Source organism: Bos mutus, chromosome 22 (genome assembly GCF_027580195.1).
Source record: "Bos mutus isolate GX-2022 chromosome 22, NWIPB_WYAK_1.1, whole genome shotgun sequence".
NCBI lineage: Eukaryota > Metazoa > Chordata > Mammalia > Artiodactyla > Bovidae > Bos > Bos mutus.
Window position 1 is genome coordinate 48,656,489 of NC_091638.1, and position 25,876 is coordinate 48,682,364.

The 25,876-nt window shown below is 50.3% G+C and overlaps 1 protein-coding gene across 1 annotated transcript in view; it reads right to left on the minus strand.

The window, feature by feature from the left end:
* Positions 1-1,845: 1,845 nt before the first annotated feature.
* NISCH (nischarin) overlaps positions 1,846-25,876 on the minus strand; it is a 62,691-nt gene continuing 38,660 nt past the window's right edge. Inside the window, exons 16-21 of the mRNA XM_070360061.1 lie at positions 7,904-9,298; positions 5,644-6,010; positions 5,075-5,231; positions 4,481-4,609; positions 3,799-3,960; positions 1,846-3,078 (exon numbers count right to left, since the gene is read on the minus strand). Coding sequence (XP_070216162.1) covers positions 2,468-3,078; positions 3,799-3,960; positions 4,481-4,609; positions 5,075-5,231; positions 5,644-6,010; positions 7,904-9,298 — 2,821 coding nt within the window. The 3' untranslated portion in view covers positions 1,846-2,467. The remainder of the gene's footprint in view (positions 3,079-3,798; positions 3,961-4,480; positions 4,610-5,074; positions 5,232-5,643; positions 6,011-7,903; positions 9,299-25,876) is intronic.

The following is a 25,876-nucleotide window of genomic DNA, read 5'->3' on the forward strand; positions in this document are numbered from 1 at the left end:
GGTTCTGGAGGGTCGGGGAGAGGGCAGCCTCAGAATCGGGTCTGCCTGCCTCTATCTGTCCAGCTGCTCAGGGCACCTGGCAGCCCCTGTGCTAAGTGGAAGCTGTTCCCCGTCACCTGCCCGGCTTCACTTGCTCACCCGTGACTGAGCTTGCCCCGCTCAGCCTCCACCTCCCCCGGATCCCCATCCCCACAACAGGCCCCCTCCCAAGGGGCACCCCCACTGTCAGTATCCCTCTTGCCCCAGTCCAGTCTCCACTCAGTCCTGAGGCTTCCCCCTGCACCCTGCACCCCTCTCCACAACAGGCTGGCCTCTCTGACCTGCTGTCTGCTCCCCCTACTCTGTTCCACCATAGGTTTTTCTATCAACACTCTGTTAAGCATAGAGTAAGCTCCCTTGGCACTGCCGTTACCCCCCAGATCCTCACAAGACTCACCACAAAGTTCAGTCTCAGGTCAGAGATCTCCAGCCTACACCTCCTTCTAGCACTGGCCACCAGCGAACACCAGTTTATTTTCCAACCCCTGCTGGAATGTTAGCCATAGGAGAGCAGGGACAGAGTCTGGCTGATTCACACATAGATTCCGTTCAGATTGGTGGGATGAATGAATGAGACATTACTCTTACTATGCTAATACTGGTGGGGGAATGAAGGCTCAAAGGAGTAGGGAATTTCGTCCAAGATCGCTCAGCTAACCAGTGGAAGGATCCAATCCCAGGTCTGGGGCTTGTGGGTACCCTGCCCCCTACTACACTGCAGATGACCCCGGCCAGGTCCCGTCCTCACGGACCCGGGCTGGGGTCTGCACTTACCTGTTGGGCTGCGGGGTCTGGGAACCGCAGTCCAGGTGTACGCGCGGTGGGCCCTGCCTCTGGACTGTAACTCTCCACTTATGGACGATGTAACCAATGGAGACCAACGAAGGGGCCTTGGCAGTGGCCCCTCCTGTACCAGCTGAGAGGCTACAGGGCTCATATTCGACATCTGGCTGAGGGGAGGTGAAGGGGGAGACCCTCCCCTTGGTGGATGCCCCCATCCGCCAGAGCCTTCCCGAGAGTCATGGGCCCTCCAGGTGAGGATTCCCCACTCTGCTGCACCAGGAAAAACCGAGGCGAGGCAGGCCTGGGAGCCAGGCTGACCCCTCCTCCACCGCCCAGCACTGCTCGTCCCAAACGGTCCTGCAACCTTAGGACCCAAGGCTCCTGACGGGGCCAGGATGAGGGAGAGGCGAGCGGACCTCGGGGACCCCGCTGCGGGGCAGGAACGGGTTGAGGAAGGATGGGGCATAGGGGCTGGCTCCCAAAGAAACCTCACGTCCTACCTCAGCAGAGTTCCCTGAAGCAAACCACCTCTTAGGAGATGAGCCTAGACATGGACAGCACAGGGTCCTCCTCCCCGCTATCCAGCACCAGGGCTACCTCCTCTGCAGGCCGTCCTGGTGAGACTCCTAGACCCCACACAGAGAGCTGTCCCAGACTCCAGACCTGACCCTCACAGCAGGCTGGGGGTGACATTCCAGACCTGGGGGGGCAGGGCAGCAGCCAGGGTGCCAGGGGCTCCTAAGGAGCTTCCGGTTTGCCCTGAGGCTCCTGGTTTAGCCACAGCCCAGCAAGGCCCTGTCCAAAGAGCCCCTTCTACGTCCCCTGTCCCAGGCTCCTCGGAAACCCATCCAGTACCCGGCCCGGGACAGCCGCTCCCTTTGGTCCTTTGCAGCCTCTTCCCTGCTCGGTTCCCTGAGTAGCTCATCTTCTTATGTCTCTAAGGCACCCTCTCCCTCAGGCCAACCATGCCCTGTACCAATGCCCTGCTGGGACCCCAGTGGCCCTTGAAATAAAAGACCCAGATTGTGTCAAACTTGGCTTTACTGGAATAGAGAAAACAGGCAACAGGAATCACAATGGTGCTGGCAGCTCTAGGTCCCCTGCCCCCAGCCCTCTCAGCCCCAAGGCCTGGGAGCCTCCTGCCAGGGGCTCTCCCACTAGTCTGGACCAGGAGAGGCCTCCCCTCTGGAAACTGTGTGGGGTGGGAGCTTTCAATGTGCATTTCACTGCCAGCTTCAGAATTAGCAGCAAATGTCCACAATGACAGCAACAGCAACGAGACTGGACTTGACATCTCAGGAAAGGACGTGCAGAACAAACCAGACCCACAGCGCCACAGATTGACAGCAGTCTTGCGACAGAAGACACGACACCAGTGTGCCCGGCCACACGGCACAAGGGGCGGGCGACAGGTCTGCGGGAGGCTGACAGCACGCGGAGGCCCTGCAGGGGCCGGCGCCTTCACTCCCGAGGCTGGAAAGAACCGACTGAACTCAAGTGCTCACATTCTCTGGGAGGACGGTCAAACGAAGCTACCGCAAGAGAGCACAGTTTAAAAACAGCGAAGATGGCCTGCTTCCCGGCCCTGGGTGGGCACCAGGCCAGACACGGCGGGCAGCAAGGGCCGGCTGCCACCCGGGCGAGCCTAGCCGGTGAGCTCCACGGGCAGCTCCCGGCCACACAGGGCCTCCCACTGACGGGCCAGCAGCGAGATGAGCTTCTCTCGGCTCTCCGCGCTGGGGACAAACACCTGCCACTGGACCTCACGGCCCTGGCCACCCCTAGCCGGGCCACCTGGCACCTCCCCGAAGTGGTCCAGGGTGACGCTGCCCATGAGGTCGTGGCCCTGCACATCATCAAAGACCAGGGTGAGGGCCTGTGGGTATGTCTGGTAGCCCATGAGCACGCGGTCCAGGTCCCGGACGCGGCGCCCGTCATCCAGCCGGTACCGGTCCCTCTGTGGCGGCTCTTTGGCGAACTCGGGCAGCGGGTAGTGGACGAAGTCCTCGTCCAGGAGGAAGATCTCGGCACTGGTGAGCAGGAGCGTCTTGGGGCGCAGCAAGCCCCTGCAGCGCCCCGGCTGTGGTGAGCCCACCTGGAAGGCCTGCACACACAGCAGGATGCTGAGGGCTGGCGCCTTCTCCGGCGCAGCCATCTTCTGGGCCACGGTGAACGTCAGGTCTCCGACCTCCTCCTCGCTGGGGTAGGTGAACTTGACGCGGCTCGAGTGGATCAGCTCATAGTTTTCCATCTTCCCTGAAGAGAGAGACGCCACCAGGGCTGCAGGCTGGAACTGGCCTGTGGTGGTGCTAGGCTCACCAGCAGCCCCAAGCCCCCCAGAGACGGCAGCATGAGTCACGTGACCATCAGAAGCAGCAGAGAGTGATCCAAGCCCCCCCGCTCAGCCTGAGACCCTCAGGCCAGCAGCGCAGAGCAGGGCAGATACGAAATGCATCTGCCGAATGGCTGTGGATTTGCTGGGACAGGGACTCTGCCATGGAAAAGTCCATGCAGGGCTTCCTTGGTGGTCCAGTGGTTCAGAAACCACTTTGCAATAATGCAAGGGACACTGGTTCGAACTCTGGTTCAGGGAGATTGATTCCACATGCCGTGGAGCCTGGGCCCACAGCTACAGAGCTTGTACTCTAGAGCCCACGAGCCACAATTACTGAGCCCACACACACTGCCACTACTGAAGCCCACGCGACAAGAGCCCATGCTGCACAAGAGAAGCACTGCAATGGGAAGCCCACACCAGGACAAAGAGCAGCCTCTGCTCACCACAACTAGAGAAAGCCTGCGTGCAGCAACAAAGATCCACGATAGCCAAAAAAAAAAAAAAAAAGCCATGGGAAACTCTGACTGACTACGCAGGAAGACAGCTAGAAGCAGAGCAGCTGCTGGCAGAGAGACGCTGTCCTGGGGCCTGCTGCAGCCCTTGGGGTCGGCGAGGAGACTCGAGCTGGGCGGGGGTACCTGTGGTCTTGTTTCCAAACTCAGAATAGAAGTCTTTGTCCACAGGCTCAGGTGAGGGTGTGCGTTCCAGCAAGGAGAGCACAGCCATGAGGTGCTGGAGGAAGCAGTGGGTCAGGTAGCTGTCCCGCGTCAAGCAGGTAACCACCTGCGCCGGGCAGGAGCCTGCGAGAGAAGGGGACAGGCATGACCGCAGCTCGCCGCTCCCCCGGCCCCGCCCTTGCAGTCTCCTCTAGTGTCCGGCAGGTCAGCCTGGACCTGAGGACCACAGAGCCGGGTCCAGGAAAGCGCACGTGGCGAAGCATCACGGGGCCTGGGGAGACGGCCGTTTCTCAGGCCGGAAGGGCTGTGACATTTTTCTGGAAGGGGATACAGAGGCATTAGGGAAAGAGCTTAGCTTTCTCTCTTCAGGAAGTATGAGTCAGACACATCCTGCCCGGGAGCCCACGGCCCACTCTGCCCTCCCGCCCAGCTCTTCGCCGCCTCGGTCCCTGGCCTCCCGCTCCATGTCCTGGGGGTGAGTTCTGCTCTCTCAGCAGTTCCTGAAGCGGCTTCCTCCCGCTCCAGTGAACTGGCCTGTGAGCAGATAACTCTGCCTGCAATAATGCACCCACGTATGAAGGTGGAAGCCCGCTGGGGACACCGACCTTCACCCAAAATAGGACAAAGCAGAGTGGCCACTCACCTGTTAGCCGGAAATACTGGTCAAACAGCCCAACGTTGACTACCTGCAGGTCGCTGAGTTTCAAAACAAAGCACTGAGAGATGTGGAAGGGGCTGTTGTTGTAGTCGGTGTTTTTCTGATGCCAGAAATCTGTGACAGGGAGAAAGGGACAGACTGTGGTGGTGGCCGTGCTGGGTGAGCACAAGGCTCCCAGGTACACAGCTGCCTGGAGCAGGAAAGGGTCCCCTTGATGGCCCGGCCCACCGAGAAGCCACCACCACCTCTGCACACACAAGACCTCATGGGAAATGTATTCCACAGTCTGAGCCGTGCCTAGTGTGCTGGATACACCAGGAGTCCTAAGACAGCCACTGGCTGAGGAACCCACCGAGGCCCCAAGAGGCAGAGGCTGCCCAGGCCCTCACGGGCCTGGCTGGGTGCGTTCATGCCTGGCCTCACATCCCTTGTGCCAGATCCAGGAGGATAGTGCTGACATCAACCTCCCTTCCTCCAAGAAGATAGTCTCAGCCCCGTGCAGCCAAACCGCTGCTTCCTCAGGTCACACGGGGGTCCAGAGACAGAAGCCCTCCCATCCCCGCGAGCCCCAGTGCCCACCCTGCAGCGGCTCCGAGAAGTAGCGGCGGAGGCCGTCGTGCAGCACGAAGTACACGGCCTTGGTAGAGAGCAGCACACAGGCTGTCACCTCCAGCCCCGGCATCTGGTAGAACACCACCGATGACCACAGGAGGTGCCGCAGCTCCTCATTTTCCACCTGGACACAGAGGGGCCAGTTGGGGCTGCAGGACAGCAGGTGACCAGGGTGTGCAGCTCCTCCTGCAGGCTTCTGGGAAGGGGGCTCCCACAGCCCCACCGGCGGTGACCTGCTGCCCCAGGGGTGGCATGGGACTCTACCGTGTCATCAATGAATGTGTAACTACAGAAGAGAGGAGGTGAGGAGCGGGAGACAGTCTGCAGTGGGGTCTGCCCAGGGACCGAGGCTAGGAATGGCCACAGCGGGAGGCAGTGGTGGAGGGGACACCTGGTCAGGTCCTCAAAACCGTGAAGAGCTGAAGCTGGGGGAAAAGCCAGCACGGAAAAGGCTGGGAACCCGAAGCTGAGCCCAAGGCAAGCCTGCTGCAGCTCCGGACAACCGAGCCCCCTTCCTCCACAGGTGCCAGCCCTACCTCAGCAATGCTGCTGTGGAAGAACTCGACCACGGCCCGTCCACGCAGGCTGGCGATGTGCCGGAGAGAAGGGCAGGCAGGCAGGTGTGACGGGATCTGATTGTCCTCCGACATGGACCGGATCAGGGGCTCACTTGGGTACTGTGCAGGGGCCTCTGCTTGGGCCAGAGCCTCCACTGGGATCTCTGCTGAGGCCTCGGCCTCCGCGGGGACCTCCACTGGAACAAGAGCTGGCACTGAAGCCTCCACTGGAGCTGGGGTCTTTGCTGGGCTTGGGGCTGAAGCCTCTCCTGGAGTAAGAGCAGGGGCCTCCACCAGGGCCGGGGCTGTAGTCTCTGCTGGAGCTTCTTGGAGATTCTGGTCACTGCTACATATCCCGATTCCCCCGAGAAACACCATATTAACATGTGGGCCCCAAATGCAGACTCCCAGCCCACGTGTAACCTCAGCGTGTGGGGACTGCACGCACCACCCATCACCTCTGGAGTCATCTGGGGATTTCATCTTGGTTTCTCATGGTAAAAGCAAAGGGAAAGGTGTCAGGCCCCTTCTCTTGGGAGGGAGATGGAAAGACGGACCAAGGCTGAGACAGACAGATGTGCCCATGGGCTGAAAAATCATTCTGAAAAGGTGGTAAAAGTATCACCAATGCCACTCCAGAGTCCAGAGTGCGGCTGGGACCCTGGGGCACATGGAGTTGAGAAACAAAAACTCAGCCTTTCCTCAGTCTGCCTTTGAGGCCTCCTCAGGTGTCCCAGGATCTCACCCACCTTGGCCACCACTGCATGTGGCCACACTGGATTTTCCCATGATTGTTCCAAGCACCAGGTCCAACAACGCTCAGAAAGAACCCTCGTGCATTGAGAGCCCCCAACCAGCCTTCACACCCACAAGCTCAGGCTCGTGTCAGTGGGGAGTCCTGGATACCGTCCTCTCAATCCAGCAGCTGTCTGTCGAGAGAGATCCCTGGGGCCCTGATCTTGCACAGGGCCAAATCCCCTCAAGCCTCTCAGGCTCTCCTCCTGTTGGCCTGGGCCAGACAGGCGTCTGCTGGGGTGAAGCAGGGCGCCTGCTTTCTGTATGCAGTCCCCTCTGTGGGCAAGGTCCACCAGGTTTGGGGATGGCAGGGAAACAGAGACAAGCTGAAGCTTGTCACCACCTGAAGCCCCATCACGGGGGCAAGGAGATGGAGAGACAGCCTCATGAGGCTGCCTCTGGCACAAGTAGCTCCCTAGTACCTGGAGGAATGAGGGGTCTCTACAGAGGGCACGGGACTTGAGCTGGGTATGAGGGGCCCCTGATTCAGCCAGGAAGAGGCTGGATGTCCTTTGGGAGCATCCGTTGAGGGGCTGGGCTGGAGAGAAAAGGCAGGGCCTCTGAAATGCTGGGGTGAGGATAGGGTCTCCACTGTACACCAGGAACAAATGAAGGGCTTCCCTGTCCAGCTGGGGAAGCCCCATCATACACGAAGCTGGGGGAAGTCACAGGAGAAAGGGGCAGCCTGAAGGGTACAGGGACCCTCGTGAGCCCAAGGCAGGCATGAATCATGGGTGTGACCACAGTTCCCCTTATAGGTCACTCTACCCCAAGCCCAGGCAGCTCTGAGGGGAGCCAGGCTCAGCAGCAGGAGCAGGGGAAGGAGGGAAAAGTGAGGAAGACGAGCATAGGGCTGCGAATTCCTCCTCTCTCTGCACCTCAGTCTCCCCGAGAAGAGCAGGAGCTCTGCACGGAGAGACCACCCAGCTTACACACTCAGACCTTGCTGCTCTCGGCCAACAAGTTCAGGACTCACAAAATTACACAGAGTGGGCCCCTGAGCAACCCAGGTCCTCCTGAGAAGGAAGGAGTGTATGGCTCACCAAAGGGTAAGGCTTGAAGCTGGGGGTCAGAGGCAGGCGGTACCAGCAGCAGCTCCCCCAGCCCAGCTCAGAAAGCCAAGCACAGGACTGGGAGCCCAGGGGCGAGAGTACATGGGTGATGCCTAAAGGCCACGCTTGGGCCCAGGGGGAGGGCCAGGCAAGGTGGGAGCAGAAGCCTGGAGGCCCAGCGACGCAGGGCTCTAAGTGGCAGAGAAGAGGCCCAGTGTCCTTCCACAAAGAAGGACTTCTTCTGAAGCCTGGGAGATAAGGAGCAGCCTAGCACCAAGCCCGAGGGAGCCAAGGGCAGTGTTGATGGGGGTGAGAGGCTTGGGTGTGGTGAGCAGACTGGTCTCAGCCAGCCCCCTGCTCCTTGGCCCCCAGAAGCCCGTGCTCAGCCTCACCTGGCCCTGCTCTCTGCAGGCTGGCCGTCCACGAGGGGGCTCTGAGGCCCGCCCCCCGTTGCGGGGGTCTTGGCGATGACCACGGTCTTCAGGTCCTGCAGCGAGGCCCGCAGCTGGTTGTAGATGCGCAGGAAGTGGAACTTCTCATGGGGCAGCACAAAGATGGCGGTGACGAAGCGGTAGCCCACGAGCAGCTCGAGCACGTGGCCGTCCGCGAAGGCACCCCGTGGCTGGGTGCAGCTGCGCGTGGGGTCCAGCAGCACAGTGGACAGCGGCACGCGGCTGAGCTTGAAGCTGTTGCGGTTGCGGCAGTTGTGGGTGCCCCGGTTGGGCATGGGGTTGAAGTCGGCCTTGATGACGTTGAGGTGCTGGGGCGTGAGCAGCAGCCAGTAGGGGATGGCGGCGGACTTAACGGCCTCAGAGGGCGCGCAGCAGGAGCGCCGCACGGCCGAGCAGAGGGTGCAGCTGGCCCACTCGATGTTGCCCGAGTAGTCCCCAGCGGCCGTCTGCACCATGCGCTTGTCACTGTAGACCAGGTAGACGGGAAAGCAGCCCTGGCTGCGCTCCTGGCAGCCGCCTGCCACTTTGTAGAAGGTGAGCAGCTGGCGCAGGAACTCCTGCAGGCTGGTGTGGCTGCCGTAGAGCACGGGGCTGCACAGCATGGCCATGTGCTGCGGGGCGAAGCAGGCGCGCAGGTCGGCGTGGAACTCGTGCAGGTGGGCAGCGTCGGAGATGATGAAGAGCGTGTTCTCACTGTGCCGCACCTTCAGCACCAGGCACAGCTCCGGCATGAGGAAGCCGAACTCGGTGAGGTCGCCGTGCGGGAAGCAGAACACGAAGCGCAGCGAGGAGAGGATGTGCTGGCTGCTGCCCCGCGACTCCTGGTGCGGGATCTCGAAGACAGCGATGCCGAAGTCGGTGAGTACGAGGCAGGCGGCGAACTGGCGGATGCTGCCCTGCACGTGGATCAGGAAGCACCAGAGCACCTTGAGGATGCGGATATGCTCCAGCAGGAAGTCCTCGTCTGCGCCCAGCGCCCACTCCAGAGCCAGGCGCTCCTCCTCAGCCTCCTCCTCCTCCTCTTCCTCCTCTTCCTCTCCTGGACCACCCTCCTCCTCTTCCTCTGTATCTGGGGGCCCCATTTCGAAGTAGCGATTCTCAGCAACGTCCTCCTCCTCCTCCTCCTCCTCGCCCTGCTCCCCCTGGCCCTCCTCTCGCTGGTTGGCGGCCTCAATCCAAGCAGGGAGCTGCCGCTCGATAGCCTGTCGGATGAGCGTGCTCAGGCGCTGGATGAAGTCCTGGTTGGTGGCAGTGTAGCCAATGCAGGTAAAGGGCAGGAAGATGATCTGGCCGGACCCAGGCACCACCTGGACCTCTGGCTCTGCGTGCTCGGGGCTGTGCGGGGAGAGGCCAGGTCAGTGGCATGCTGGGCTGGGATGCCCCTACCTCCCACATCCAGATTCTGCTGCTGTCCCCCTGGTCTTGAGGAACCAATGCATGGGTCTCAAAGCCTCCTAACGAGTCAAGCCTGCTCCTAGCAAGCACCCTGATAGGGAGCTTAAGTGCTGGAAGGCTGGGGCAGCCACACTGCCAGGGCCTCAGACCACAGGCATCCAGTGCAGTCCTGCCCACGTCATGAAGACGCCTCAGTCCTGTGGACACGGGCCACAAGCCCCAAAGGCAGTGAGTGCTCAAGGCCGTGGACTAACTTGACAACAGTCTCCTTCAGGGGAACCCAGTGACCTTGAGAGGGGTAGGGAGTGGGACAGGTGGGTCTGAGGACCTTCACATTTAAATTCAAGCTCCTCCAGAGACAGGCAATCTACCTGAGAAAGAATTCAGAGTAGTAACAGTAAAAATGATTCAAAATCTCAGAAAAAATAATGGAGGCACAGACCAAGAGAATACAGGAAATGTTTAACAAAGAGACAGAAGGTTAAAAGAACAGAGAGTAAGTGAAACGAAAAGGACACTAGAAAAAAGTCAAGAGCAGAATAACTGAGGCAGAAGAATGAGTGAGTGAGCTGGAAGACAGAGAAGTGGACATCGCCGCCACAGGACAGAATAAAGTAAAAAGAATGAAGAGAAATGAGAAATGGCCTCAGAGACCTCTGGGACATCACTAAACACACCAACATCCTATTGTAGGGTCCCAGCAGAAGAGAGACAGGGAAAGGGCCTGAGAAAATATGTGAAGAGATTATAGCCAAAAGCTTCCCTAAAATGGGAAAGGAAACAGTCATTCAAGTCCAGGAAGTGCAGAGTTCCATACAGGATAAACCCAAGGAGGAACAGGCTAAAACACATATTACTCAAATTGACAAAAGTCAAATACAAAGAAAAATATTAAAATCAAAAGGGAAAAGTAACAAACAACACACAAGGAAATCCCCATAAGGTTATCAGATGATTTTTCAGCAGAAACTGCAAGCCAGAAGAGAGTGGCACAATGTATTTAAAGTGATGAAAGGGATAAACCTACAATCAAGAATACTCTACCCAGCAAGGTTTTCATTCAGATTCAGAGAAGTTTTACAGAGGAGCAAAAGTTAAGAGAATAGACACCACCAATCTAGCCTTACAACAAATGCTAAAGGAACTCCTGGGGGCAGGGGTGGGGGGTGGGGCAGACGGTAAAGAACACATTTGCTCGACCCCTGGGTCGGGAAGATCCCTTGGAGGAGGGCGTGACAGCCCACTCCAGGATTCTTGCCTGGAGAATCCCATGAACAGGGGGGCCTGGCAGGCTGCAGTCCAGAACTGGACACGACCAAAGCAACTCAGCATGCACACGTGTGTGCACACGCGCGCGCGCGCACACACACACACGCGTGCGCGCCATCGGAGGTGGGGGTGGGGAGGCCAAAGCTAGAAACAAGAAAAGCACAATTGGGAAGGCTCAACAATAAAGGCAAACATAAAGTAACAGTAGGAAACCACCCCCACACAAATATCATATCAAAATCAGCAACCACAAGGAGAGTACAAATACAGGAAATCAGAATTACACTTGAAATCAAGAGACCAGCAACTTAAAACCACCTTCCGTAAAGACTGCTATAGCAAAATCTCAAGAGGGACTTCCCTGGTGGTCCAATGGTTAAGAATCTGCCTTGCAATGCAGGGGACTCGGGTTTGATCCCTCCTCGGGGAACTAGAATCCCACCTTCCACACAGCGACTGAGTGCCACAACTTGAGAGTCCGAGTGCCACAGTGAAAGTTCCCGCGTGCCACAACAAGGATGCCACAAGCCGCAACGGGCGCAGTCAAATTAAAAACACAAAAGAATCCAAACCTCATGGGAACTGCAAACCAAACATCTCTAACAGATACACAAACAAAAAAGAAGAAGGCAAATCAAACACAACACTAAAGACAGACATCAAACCACAAGAGAACAAAAGACGACCAACAAAAACAAATCCTAATCAATTAAGAAAATGGCAATAGGAACATGTATTATCAGTAATTACCTTAAATGTAAAATGTAAATTAAATGCTCCAAACAAAAGGCACAGACTGGCTGAATGGATATAAAGCAAGACCCATATATATGCTGTCTACAAGAGACCCACTTTAGACTTAGGGACACATACAGACTGAAAGTGAGGGGATAGAAAAAGATATTCCATGCAAATGGAAATCAAAAGAAAGCTGAAATAGCAGTATACATATCAGAGAAAATAGACCTTAAAACAACAACTGTTACAAGAGATAAGGAAATGGGATTTCCCTGGTGGTCAAGTGGCAGACACTCTGCGCTCTCAACACAGGGGGCTGGGGCTTGATCCCCGGTCAGGGAACTAGATTCAGCAGACAAACGGTTCACCCGCCGAAACTAAGGATTGTGCAGGCTACAGCAAGGATCAAAGGTTCCGCGTGCTGCGACCAAGGGCTGTGTGGCCAGGGAAATACATAAATATTAAAAAGACAAGGAAGGACACGACATAATGATCAAGGAATCAATTCAAGAAGAAGATACAACAATTTCAAGTAGATGTATGTACCCAACACAGGAGCACCTCAATATGAACATAAATGCTAACAGTCTAAGGGCTCCCCTGGTGGCTCAGATGGCAAAGAAGGGGGAAATCAACAGTAATACAATAATAGCAGGGAACTCAATGGACAGATCATCCAGACAGAAAATCAATAAAGAAACACCAGCCCTAAAGATACATTAGACTAGATGGACTTAACTAATATTTATAGGGCATTCCATTCAAAAAGAGCATAGACTTTCTTTTCAAGCACACACAGAACATTCTGCAGGACAGATTGTATCTTTGGCCACAAATCAAGCCTCCATAAATTCAATAAAACTGAAATCACATCAAGTATCTTTTCCAACCACAATGCTGTAAGATTATAAATCAAATACAAGAAAAAAAAAAACTGCAAAACCCCACAAACATGTGGAGGTTAAACAATGTTATGAAATAGCCAATGGATCACTGAAGAAATCAAAGAGGAAATAAAAAATACCTAGAGACAAATGACAATGAAACATGACAATACAAAACCTATGGGATGCAGCAAACGCAGTTCTAAGAAGGAAGTTGATAGCAATACAGTCTTACCCCAGGACACAAGAAAAATCTCAAACAACCTAACCGTGGGACTTCCCTGGCGGTCCAATGGTTAACAACCCACCTACCAATGCAGGGAACGTGGGTTCAATCACTGGTCCAGGAAGATCTCACATGCCACAGAGCAACGAAGCCTGTGTGCTACAGCTACTGAGCCTGAACTCTAGAAGCCATGCTCCCCAACAAGAGAAGCCGCGATGAGAAGCCATGCACTGCAATTAGAGTAATCCCCACGCGCTGCAACCAGAGAAAGCCCGTGCACAGCAAAGACCCAGAACAGTCATATATACATACACACCCACCCGCTAAAGGAACCAGAGAAAGCCCGTGCACAGCAAAGACCCAGAACAGTCATATATATACACACACACACCCACCCGCTAAAGGAACCAGAGAAAGCCTGTGCACAGCAAAGACCCAGAACAGTCTGCCCTGTGCACAGCAAAGACCCAGAACAGTCTCTCTCACACACACAAGCCCGTGCCAACATCCAGCACAATCACACACACACATAAACACACACACCTCCTACAGAACTAGAGAAAGAACTCCAAAGTTAGTAGAAGGAATGAAACTATATTGATCAGAGCAGAAATAAACGAAATAGAAATGAATAAAACAATAAGAAACATCAATGAAACTAAAAGCTGATCCTATGAAAAGATGAACAAAATTAATAAACCTTTTTAATTCATTGGGAGAAAAGAAAAGGAGAGGGCTCAGATTAATAAAACTAGAAGTGGGAACTTCTGTGGTGGTACAATGGATAAGAATCTGCCTGCCAGTGCAAGGGGACACTGGTCTGATCCCTTGTCCAGGAAGATTCCACATGCCACGGAGAAACCAGGCCCACGCACCACAACCACTGAGCCCACGAGCAGCAAATACCAAAGCCAGCACGTGCTCCAGGGCCCACAAGCCACAACCACTGATTCAAGTGCTGCAATGCCTGAAGTCCGTGCACCTAGAGCCTGTGCTGTGCAACAAGAGAAGCCACTGCGATGACCACAGTGAGAAGTCCCGGCTCACCACAACTAGGAAAGCACGTATGCAGCAGCGGAGACACACAACCCCAAAACTAATTATTAAAAAAAAAGTAGGAACAAAAAAGGGTGTTACAGCTGACACCACGGACATACAAAGGATTTTAAGAGTATGAGCAACTATGGGGGGCTTCCCTGGTAGCTCAGGTGGTAAAGAATCTGCCTGCAATGCAGGAGACCCAGGTTCAATTCCTGGGTCAGCAAAATGCCCTGGAGAACGGATAGGTTACCCTCTCCAGTATTCTTGGGCTTCCCTGGTAGCTCAGACAGTAAAGAATCTGACTGCAATATGAGAGAATGGGGTTCGATCCCTGGGTTGGGAAGATCCCCTGGAGACAGAAACAGCTACCCACTCCAGTACTCCTGCCTGGAGAATTTCATGGACAGAGAAGCCAGGCTACAGTCCACGGAGTCACCAAGAAGCAGATACAACTGAGCGACTGTCACAAGCAACCATACACCAATAAAATGGACAACCTAGAAGAAATTAACAAATTCTTAGAAAGGTACAACTTTTCAAGGCTGAACCAGGAAGAAATAGAAAATACAAACAGACCAATCACAAGTACTAAAATTGAAACTGATTCAAAAACTTCCAACAAACAAAAGTCCAAGACCAGTCGGCTTCACAGGAGAATTTTATTAAACATTTACACAACAGTTAACACCTATCCCTCTGATATTCTTCAAAAAAACTGCAGAAGAAGGAACACGCCCAAGCTCATTCTATGAGGCCACCAATACCTTGATACCAAAACCAAAGATATCACAAAAAAAGAAAATTACAGAACTTCCCTGGTGGTCCAGGGGTCCAGAATCCATCTTGCAATGTGGGGGACACAGATTCAATCCTTGGTAAGGGAACTAAGATCCCACATGCTGGAGCAACTAAGCCCACGTACTGCAAATACTGAGCCTGATGTTCTGGAGCTTGCGCACAACTGGAGTCCACGAGCCACAATGAAAGACCTTGCACAGTGCAACAAAGATCCTGCGTGCTGCAACTAAGAGGTCGCGCAGCCAAATAAATAAATATTAAAAAAAGAATTAAGGGCCAATAACCCAGAGGCAAAAAAAAAAAAAAACTCAACAAAACACTAGCAAACCAAGCCCGACAACACAATAAAAGTTCACACACCATGATCAAGTGGGATTTATTCCAGGGATGCAAAGGTTTTTCAATATAAACAAATCAACCAATGTGATACACCACATTAACAAACTGAAGAAGAAAAAACCATATGATCATCTTAACAGATGTAGAAAAGGTTTTTCACAAAATCCCACACACATTTATGGTTTAAAAAGAAAAAAAAAAAAACTCTCTAGAAAGTGGGCATAGAGGGAATCTACCTCAACATAACAAAGACCACATACAACAAACCCACAATTAACATCATTCTCAAAGGTGAAAAACTCAAAACATTTCCTCCAAGATCTCCTGATGTCCACTCTTGCCAATTTGACTGAACATAGATCTGGAGAGTGTAGTCACAGCAATCAGAGAAGAAAAAGAAATAAAAGAAATCCAAATTGAAAAGAGAAAGTAAAACTGTCAGTGTTTGCACATACACAGAAAATCCTAAAGACACAACCTGAAAACTACGAGAGCTCATCAACGAGTCTGGTAAATTTGCAGGATACAAAATCAATACACAGAAATCTCTTGCATTCCCACACAGTAACAACGAAAGATGAGAAAAACATTTTACTGGAGTGTAACTGCTTCGTAATATTGTGTTAGTTGCTGCTGTAGAATGAATGAATCAGTTATATGTATACATATATCCTCCTCCTCATGGAGCTCCCTCCCACCCCCGAGCCCACCCACCTAGGTCATCAAAGAGGACCAAGCTGAGCTCCCTGGGCTATACAGCAGGTCCACACTAGCTCTCTTTTAAATGCGGTAGTGTAAATATGTGAATCCTAATCTCTCAGTTCATTCCACACTCCCGTTCCCGCCACCCCCCACATCCACACCTGTTTTCTACATCTGTGTCTCTAGTCCTGCCTGACAAATACGTTCATCTGTACCATTTTTCTAGATTCCACATATGTACATTAACATACAATATTTATTTCTCTCTGACTTACTTCACTCTGTACATCTCCAAAACACAGAACAGCTCATGTAGCTCAAAACCAAACACACACACAAACTATGGATAAAGACCTAAATTGACCTCTCTCCAATGAAGACATACAGATGGCCAAGAGGCACATGGAAAGATGCTCAACATCACTAATTGACAGAGAAATGCAAATCAAAACTACAATCAGGTGAGAATTTCTGGTGGCCCACTGGTTACGAATCTGACTTGCAGCGTAGGCAATGTGGGCTCAATCCCTGGTCCCACGTCATGGAGGAACTACAGCCATGTGCCGAAACCACTGAGCCCACGCACTCCAGAGCCTGTAGGTCACAACCACTGAAGCCTGCATGCTCTGGAGCCCCCACGCCACAAGCAAGATCTCACGGGCCACAGCTCAGGCCAGAGGCAGTCAAATACATAAAGTAAAGAAAAAAGCTACAATGAGGTATCACCTCACACAGGTCAGAATGGCCATCATCAAAAAAATCCATGAACAAATGCTACAGAGGGTGTGAAACAAAGGGAACCCTCTTGCACTGTTGGTGGGAATGTAAACTGATACAGCTACTATGGAAAACAGTATGGAGATTCCTTGAAAAACTACGAATAAAGCCACCATATGACCCAACAATACCATTACTGGGCATACACCTGAGAAAACCATAGTCCAAAAAGACATATGTACCCCAAGCTTCACTGCAACACTGTTTATAATAGCCAGGACACAGAAGCAACCTAGATGCCCACTGACAGATGAACGGATCAAGAATTTGTGGTACACATACACAATGCAATATTGTTGTTTTAATCACTAAGTTGTATTTGATTCTTTTGCAACCCCATGAACTGTAGTCCATCAGACTCCTCTGTCCATGTGATTTCCCAGGCAAGAACACTGGAGTGGGTTGCCTTCTTTCCCAAAGATCTTTCTCCAGGGGATCTTCCCTACCCAGGAATTGAACCTGAGTCTCCTGCATTGGCAGGCAGATTCTTTACCACTAAGCCACCAGGGAAGCTCCACAATGGAGTATTACTCAGCCATAAATTTTTTTTTAAGTTCTAGTAACGAGGATGCAGAGAAGGTGATGGCACCCCACTCCAGTACTCTTGCCTGGAAAATCCCATGGACGGAGGAGCCTGGTAGGCTGTGGTCCATGGGGTCACGAAGAGTCGGACACGACTGAGCGACTTCACTTTCACTTTTCACTTTCATGCATTGGAGAAGGAAATGGCAACCCACTCCAGTGTTCTTGCCTGGAGAATCCCAGGGACGGGGGAGCCTGGTGGGCTGCCATCTCTGGGGTCGCACAGAGTCGGACACGACTGAAGCGACTTAGCAGCAGCAGCAGACGTGGATGAACCTAGAGTCTGTTACAGAGAGATGTTAAGTCAGAAAGAGAAAAATAAACATTGAATATTGACCTATATAGATGGGATCTAGAAAAACAGTGCTGATAAACCTATCTGCAGGCAGGAATAGAGACGCAGACGCAGAGAACAGAGCTGAGGACACAGCAGCGGGAGGAGAGGATGGGATGAGTTGAAAGAGGAGCACTGGAACATCCACATCACCATGTGTAGAGCAGTGGGAAGCTGCCGTGTAACACACACAGCTCAACCCATGCTCTCTGACAACCCAGAGGGCTGGGACAAGGTCGGGGTGCAGGGAGGTTTAAGAGGGAGGGGCTGTATGTATACTTCCGGCTGATTCATGCTGTTGTGCAGCAGAAACCAACACAACATCGTAAAGTAACTCTCCTCAGTGGACAATAACTAAAAAAAAAGTCTTCTGGGATGTCCCTGATGATCCAGTGGCTAAGACTTCACACTCCCAAAGCTGGGGGTCCTGGGTTTGATCCCTGGTCGGGAATCTAGATCCCACATTCCACAAGTAAGAGTTTGTATGCCGCGACTAAAAGCTCCCCCGAGCTGCACCTGGAGGGCCCACATGCTGCAGTCCACAACTAAGACCTGGGCAACCAATCAACAAACGGAGAAAATATTTTAAAACTGTATCTCTTAAAAAAAAGTCTCTAAACAATAAATGCTTTGAGGGTATGGAGAAAAGGGAACCCTCCTACATTGTTAGTAGGAATATAAATTGTTACAACCATTATGGAGAATGGTATAGAGGTTCCTTAAGAAACTAAATACAGACCTACTACATGATCTAATAATCCCACTTCTGGACATATATCCAGAGAAAGACTTAATTCAGAAAGATACCATGTACCCCAATGTTCACTACAGCACTGTTTACAATAGCCAAGACAGGTAACAAACCTAAACATCGACTAAACAAACCTAAACACCACTGGCAGGGGAGTAACGGGACACTATTCAGCCGTAAAAAAGGAATGGAAAAAAGGAATGAAAGAATGCCACTTGCAACAGTAGGACGGATCTGGAGACTGTCATACTGAATGAAGTCAGATAAGGACTAATGTCACATATCACTGTATGAGGAATCTAAAAAACAATGGTACAAATGAACTTACTTATAAAAGAGTCATAGAGGCAGAAAGCAAACTTACAGTTACCAGGGGGAAATGGGGAAGAGGGGTAAACCAGGAGTTTGGGAGTGACATAAGCACACTACTATATATACAGTAGGTAACTAACAAGGACATACTACTGCACAGCACAGGGAGCTCTACTTAGCCCTCCGTAATGACCCATATGGGAAACGAATCTAAACAGTGTCGCTGTAAGTATAACTGACTTACTTTGCTGTATACCTGAAAGTAACACATTATAAATCAACCATATTCCAATTAAAATTTTAAAAAATAATAATAAACTCCTGTACCTCTTGGCCTCTAATGCCCTTGTGAAAAAGGATATATAAAATGCAGTTGGGAAACCTCTTCTGTAAAAATCAGAGTAAACAGTCGAGGGTTTGGAGACTAACCCACTCACATCACTTTTTTTTTTTTAAAGCAGCTCTTTAAGAACGGAAAAATCAGTTTCCAGTTCAAGATAGTCCCTCCTGTGAGAGCACAAAAAAAATCACAACTAGATGTTGAGCAACCACTGACAGGAGGATGCTGGAAACTACCAAAAAAAGACACCCACATCCAAAAACAAGGAGGGAGATGCAGAGAGAGGGCAGCAGGGCACAATCATGATAAAATCAAATCCTTTCCCACCAGGCGGGTGACCCAAACCTGCAGAACACCACCAAAGAAGTTCTCCCACTGTTTCGAAGGCTCTGAACCCCACACCAGGCTTCCCAGCCCCGGGATCCGACAAAGAAATCATACTCCCCAGGGAATCTGGCCTTGAAGTTCAGTAAGAATTGATTACAACACTTCCACAGGACTGAGGGAAACACAGACTCTAGTCCTGGAGGACACAAACAAATCATTTCATGAAGAAGCTCCAGAGGAAAGGGGCAGTGACCCCACAGGAAGACTAAACCAAACTGCCTGCCAGTGCTGGAGGGGCCACCAGGGAGGCACAGCTGGGCAGAGGCTCAGCACAAGGGCAGGGGCCCTGGCAGCAGAAGCCCAGCAAGGTACCCCTTGCCATAAACCCTCCTGGAGTTCCCCATTAATTTAATTAGACTGTTAATTTAAAACATGCAAAAGCAACAAAGGTTTACTGTGCATCACAGGGAACTGCAGTCAGTATCTCGTAATAACCTATAATGGAAAGTAATTTCAAAAATAATCTATTTGTGTATGTATAACTAAATCACCTTGCTCTGCACCTGAAACATTGTAAGTCAACTATACTTCAATAAAATATAATTATATATTAAGAAAAAAAAGAAAAAATAATAGCATGGAACTTTAACATCCACTTACACCAGTGGACGTCGGGACAGAAAATCAATAAGGAAACATAAGCGTTAAAGATACAACAGACCAGATGGACTTACTGATGTTTACAGAGCATTCCATTAGAAAGCAGCAAAATACACTTTCTTTTCAAGTGCACATGGAACATCCCCCAGGATAGAGCTTATCTTTGTCCCTAAATCAAGCCTCAGTAAATTTAAGAACACTGAAAACATATCAGGTATCACTGCCGACCACAATGCTGTAAGATCAGAAATCAGATACAAGAAAAAAACTACAAAAACCCACAAATATATGGAGGCTGAATGATACGTTACTTGACAACCAATGGATCACCGAAGATATCAAAAAGGAAATAAAAAAATACCTAGAGACAAATGACAATGAAAACATGACAATCCAAAACCTATGGGATGCAGCAAAAGCAGGTCTAAGAGAGAAGCTGAAGCAACACAATCTTACCTCAGGACACAAGAGAAAATCTCAAATAAACAACCTAACCGTGGGACTTCCCTTGTGGTCCAGTGGTTAAGAATCCACCTGCCAAATGCAGGGGACATGGGTTCAATCCCTGGTCTGGGAAGATCCCACATGCCACAGAACTACTAAGCCTATGTGCCACAGCTTTTGAGCCTGTACTCCAAGGCCCATGCTCTGCAACATGAGAAGCTACCTCAGTGAGAAACCCATGCACCCCAACTACACAGTAACCCCACTCACTGCAGCTAGAGAAAGCCCGCACAGAGCAAACACCCAGTGCAGCCACACCCCACGTGAACCAGAGAGAAGATAAGCCCCAACATTAGCAGAAGGGAAGAAATCATAATGACCAGAGCAGAAAGAAATGATATAAGATGAAGAGAACAGAAAAGGCCACTGAAAATAAAAACTGGTCCTATAAAAAGATGAACAAGACTGATAAACCTTTAGACTCAAAGGGAGAAAAAAAGGAAGAGGGCTCAAATCAAGAAAAGTAGAAACAGGGACTTCCCTGGTGGTGCAGTGCATGAAAAGCCACCTGCCAATGCAAGCGGACACTGGTTTGATCCCTTGTCCAGGAAGATTTCACAGGCCATGGAGCAACCAGGCCCACGCACCACAACTACGGAGCCCAAGAGCAGCAATGCTGAAGCCAGCACACACTCCAGGGCCTACGAGCCACAACTATCGAGTGCCCGGGCTGCAACCTCTGAAACCCATGTACCCAGGCCCTGCGCTATGCAAGAGCCACTCAATGGAAGCCCACGCACTGCAACAGAGAGCAGTCCCAGCCCACCGTAACTGGAGAGTATGCAGCAATACAGAGATAGCACAACCAAAAATTAATTACTAAAAAAAACTAGGAATGAAAAAGGGTAAGTTACAACTGACGCCACGGACGTACAAAGGATAAGAGACCACTACAAGCAACTATATGCCAATAAAATGGACAGTCTAGAAGAAATGGACAAATTCTTAGAAAAGTACAACCTTCTGAGACTGAGCCAGGAAGAAACAGCAAACATGAACAGACCAATCACAAGTTCTGAAACTGTGGTTCAAAAACTTCCAACAAAAGTCCAGGACCAGATGGCCTCACAGATGAATTCTATCAAGCATTTAGACAACACTTGACACCTATCCTTCTGAAATCCTTCCAAAAAATTGCCAAAGAAGGAACACTCCCAAGCTCATTCTATGAGGCCACGATCACCCGGATACCAAAACCAAAGATACCACAAAAATGAAAATGACAGGGACTTCCCTGGTGGTCCAGAGGTTACAAATCCACCTTGCGATGCAAGTGACGCCGGTCTGACCCTTGGTAGGGGAACTGAGACCCCAAATACTGCAGAGCAACCGAAGCACACATGTTGAAAGCGCTGGGCCCGCGTGTTCTGGAGCCTGGACACCACGGCTAGAGAGTCCATGAGCCACCAAGACAGACCCCGCACGAGGCCACAAAGACCCTGCGTGCTGCAACCAGGACGTCACGCAGCCGAGGAAATAAATGTTAAACACAGGAAAGGAAAACTACCGGCCAGTATCACTCAACACAGACACAAAACATCCCAATAAGACACTAGCAAACCAAGTCCAATAACACATTAAAAGGTTCATACACCATGATCAAGTGGGATTTATCCCAGGATGCAAAGATTTTTCAATATACACCAGTCAGTCAATGTGATATACCACATTAACAAACTGAAGAATTAAAACCATATGATCATCTTAATAGATACAGAAAAAGTTTTTGACAAAATCCAACACCCATTTACGATAAAAACAAAAAACAAAAAACTCTCCATAAAGTGGGCACAGAGGGAATCTACCTCACCATAATAAGGCTACATAAAACATTCTCAAAGGTGAAAAACTCAAAACATTTCCTCCAAGACCTCCTGATGTTTACTCTCGCCACTTTTATTCAACACAGTTCTGGACATTCTAGTCACAGCAATCGGAAAGGAAAAGGAAATAACCAAACTGGAACAAGAACATAAAATTGTCACTGTTTGCAGATACACAAAAAATCCAAAGACACTTATCAGAAGAGTATGAGAGCTCATCATCGAATCTGGAAAATCTGCAGGATACAAAATGAATAAAAGATCAGAAAAAAATTTTATTTGAGTATAATTGCTTTCCAAGATTGTGTTTGTTTCTGCTATACAATGAATTAATCAGTTATATGTATACAAATATCCTCCTTCTCCTCTTTGACCTCCCTCACACCCTCACCCCCACCCTAGTCATCTAGGTCATCACAGGGCACCAAGCTGAGCTTCCAGGGCTACAGAGCAGGTTCGCGTTAGTGCTCTGCACCTGGCAGGGCACATGCGTGGCTCCTAACCTCCCGCTCTACTTGGCACGCCCTCGTGCCACCCCCACCCGTGTCCACATGTCCACTCTCTGTCTCTATTCCTGCCCTACAAGTCAGTTCATCTGTACCATTTTTCTAGATTCCACATGTATGGATTAACAAACGATCTTTCTCTCTTTCTGAATTACTTCACTATGTATATCTCCAAAATATAGAAATAGCTCATAAGCTCAATATCAAACAAAAAACCAAATCGAAGTATAGGCAAAGACCTAAATTGACATCTCTCCAAAGAAGACATACAGACAGCCAAGAGGCACATGAAACGGTGCTCAACATCACTAATTATTAGAGAAATGCACATCAAAACTACAATGAGATGGGACTTCCCTGGTGATCCAGAGGCTAAGACTTCACAGTTCCAATGCTGGGAGCCTGGGTTTGATGCCTGGTCAGGGATCTAGATCGCACATGCCACAAGAGTTTGCACGCTGCACCTGAAAACTCCCGTGTGCTGCGCCTGAAGAGCCCACATGCTGCAGCAAAGAGCAAACACCCTGCAGTCCACAACTAAGACCTGGGCCACCAAACAAGCAAACAAGATACTTTAAAACTATATCTCTTAAAAAAAATGACTGACAATAAGACCCTGATGCTGGGAGGGACTGGGGGCAGGAGGAGAAGGGGACGACAGAGGATGAGATGGCTGGATGGCATCACCGACTCCATGGACACAGGTTTGGGTGAACTCTGGGAGTTGGTGATGGACAGGGAGGCCTGGTGTGCTGCGGTTCATGGGGTCGCAGAGAGTCGGACATGACTAAGCTGAACTGAACAATAAGTGCTTGTGAGGGTGTGGCGAAAAGGGAACCCTCCTATATCCCTGGTAAGAAGGTAAATTGTTACGACCATTATGGGAAACTGATATTTGAGGCTCCTTGAAAAACTAAATACAGAACTGCTATATGATCCAACAACCCCATTCCTGGGCATATATCCAGAGAAGAACTTAATTCAAAAAGATACAAGCAAAGGAAAAAAAAAAAGATACAATCACCCCAATGTTCACTGCAGCACTATTTAAAATAGCCAAGACATGGAAGCAAACTAAACCATCAGTTGACAGGTGAGTGGATAAAGATGGGGTAGAGACATTACTTTGCCAACAAAGGTCCGTCTAGTCAAGGCTATGGTTTTCCCAGTGGTCATGTATGGGTGTGAGAGTTGGACTATAAACAAAGCTGAGTACCAAAGAATTGATACTTCTGAACTGTGGTGTTGGAGAAGACTCTTGAGAGTCCCTTGCACTGCAAGAAGATCCAACCAGTCCATCCTAAAGGAGATCAGTCCTGAATATTCATTGGAAGGACTGATGCTGAAGCTGAAACTCCAATACTTTGGCCACCTGATGTGAAGAACTGACTCATTGGAAAAGACTCTGAGGCTGGAAAAGATTAACGGTAGGAGAAGGGGATGACAGAGGATGAGACGGTTGGATGGAATCACCAACTCAATGGACATGAGTTTGAGCAGACTCTGGGAGTTGGTGATGTACAGGGAAGCCTGGCGTGCTGCAGTCCATGGGGTCGCAAGGAGTCAGACATAACTGAGCGACTGAACCGAACTGAACATACATATAATGGAATAATACTTAGCCATAAAAAAGGAATGAAGTAATGCCATTTGCCACAACATGGATGGACCTAGAAATTATACTGAATGAAGTCAGATAATGACAAATATCATGTATTGCTTACATGCAGAATCCAAAAAGTAATGGTACAAATGAACTTATTCATATAAGAGTCATAAATGTAGAAAAATTTAGTTACCAGGGAGAAATGGGGAAGAGGGATAAATTAGGAGTCTGAGATTGAAATATATGCACTACTGTATCTAAACCACGTAACAAGAACCTACTAATGCGTAGCACGGGGAACCCTACTTAGTACTCTGTAGTGACCTACATGGGAAAAGAATCTAAAAAAGAGTGGATGTATGTATAACTGATTTACTCTGCTGTATACCTGAAAGTAACACATCATAAATCAACTATATTCCAGTAAAAATTTAAAAAATAGTAATAAATTCAGGTGCCTCTTGGCCTCTGATGCCCTTGTGAAAAAGGATATATAAAATGCAGTTGGGGAACCTCTTCCATAAAATTCAGAGTAAACAGTCAAGGCTTTGGAGACCACCCCACCCACATCACTTTAAAAAAAAAAAAAAAACAGCTCTTCAAGAATGGAACAGTGGGCTTCCGGTTCAAGATGGCAGAATAGAAGGACGTGCACTCATTTCCTCCTGCAAGAGCACCAAAATCACAACTTGCTATCGAGTAACCATTGACAGAAGGGTGCTGGGACCTACCAAAAAAAAGACACGTCACCTCCAGACAAAGAAGCTGCAGCAAGATGGCAAGCGGGGCACAATCACGGTAAAATCAAATCCCATACCCACCAGGTTGGTGACCCACAGTAATACCAAAGAAGTTCTCCCTCTGTTGTGAAGGTTCTGAACCCCACATCAGGCTTCCCAGCCGGGGATCTGACAGAGGGACTGGGAATCCCTGGGAATCTGGCCTTGAAGGCCAGCAGGATTTCACTGCAAGACTTCCACAGCACTAGGGCAAACAGAGACTCCAGTCTTGGGAGGGCACAAACAAAACCTCAGAGGAAAGGAGCAAGCCTTCCTCTGCACCAAGCCTCAGAGGAAAGGAGCTTTCCTTTCAGTTTCCCCGGGAGACTGAACCAAACCACCTGCTAGAGCTGGGTCTCCTGTGGCGGCGCGGGTTGGCCGGGGGTCCCCACAGGGGTGGAGGAACTGGCAGCAGCAGTCTGGAAAGGTCCCCCTTGGCAGAAAGCCTCTTGGAGGTCCCATTAACCTGACTGCAGACTCAAGGGCTGGGTCACCTCAGGCCAAAAAGCTATCAGGGAGGGAGCACAACCTCACCCAACACCAGGTAACTGGATCAAAGCTTCACTGAGCAAGGCCCTGCCCACCAGAGAAAGACCCAGTTTTTCCCACCACCAGCCTCTCCCATCTGAATTAAATTTGTCCATTCCTGTCCATTTTATTTCATTGATTCCTAAAATGTCGATGTTCACGCTTGCCATCTCCTGTTTGACCACTTTCAATCAAATTTACTTTGATTGATGGACTTAACATTCCAGGTTCCTATGCAACACTGTTCTTTACAGCATCGGACTACTTTCGCCACCAGACACATCCACAACTGGATGTCATTTCTGTTTTGGCTCAGCCTCTTCAGTCCTTCTGGAGCTATTTCTCCACTCCTCTCCAGTAGCATATTGGACATCTACTGACCTGGGGGGTCGGGAGGCAGTTTCTCTTTCAGTGTCCTATCTTTCTGCCTTTGCAAACTGTTCATGGGGTTCTCAAGACAAGAATACTGAAGCGGTTTGTCATTCCCTTTTCCAGTGGATCACATTTTGTAAGAACTCTCCACCAAGACCTGTCTGTCTTGGGTGGCCCCACATAGCATGGCTCATGGTTTCATTAAGTTACACAAAGCTGTGATCCATGTGATCACTTTGGTTAGTTTTCTGTGATTGTGGTTTTCATTCTGTCTGCCCTCTGATGGGCAGAGGCTTGTGCAAGCTTCCTGATGGAAAGGG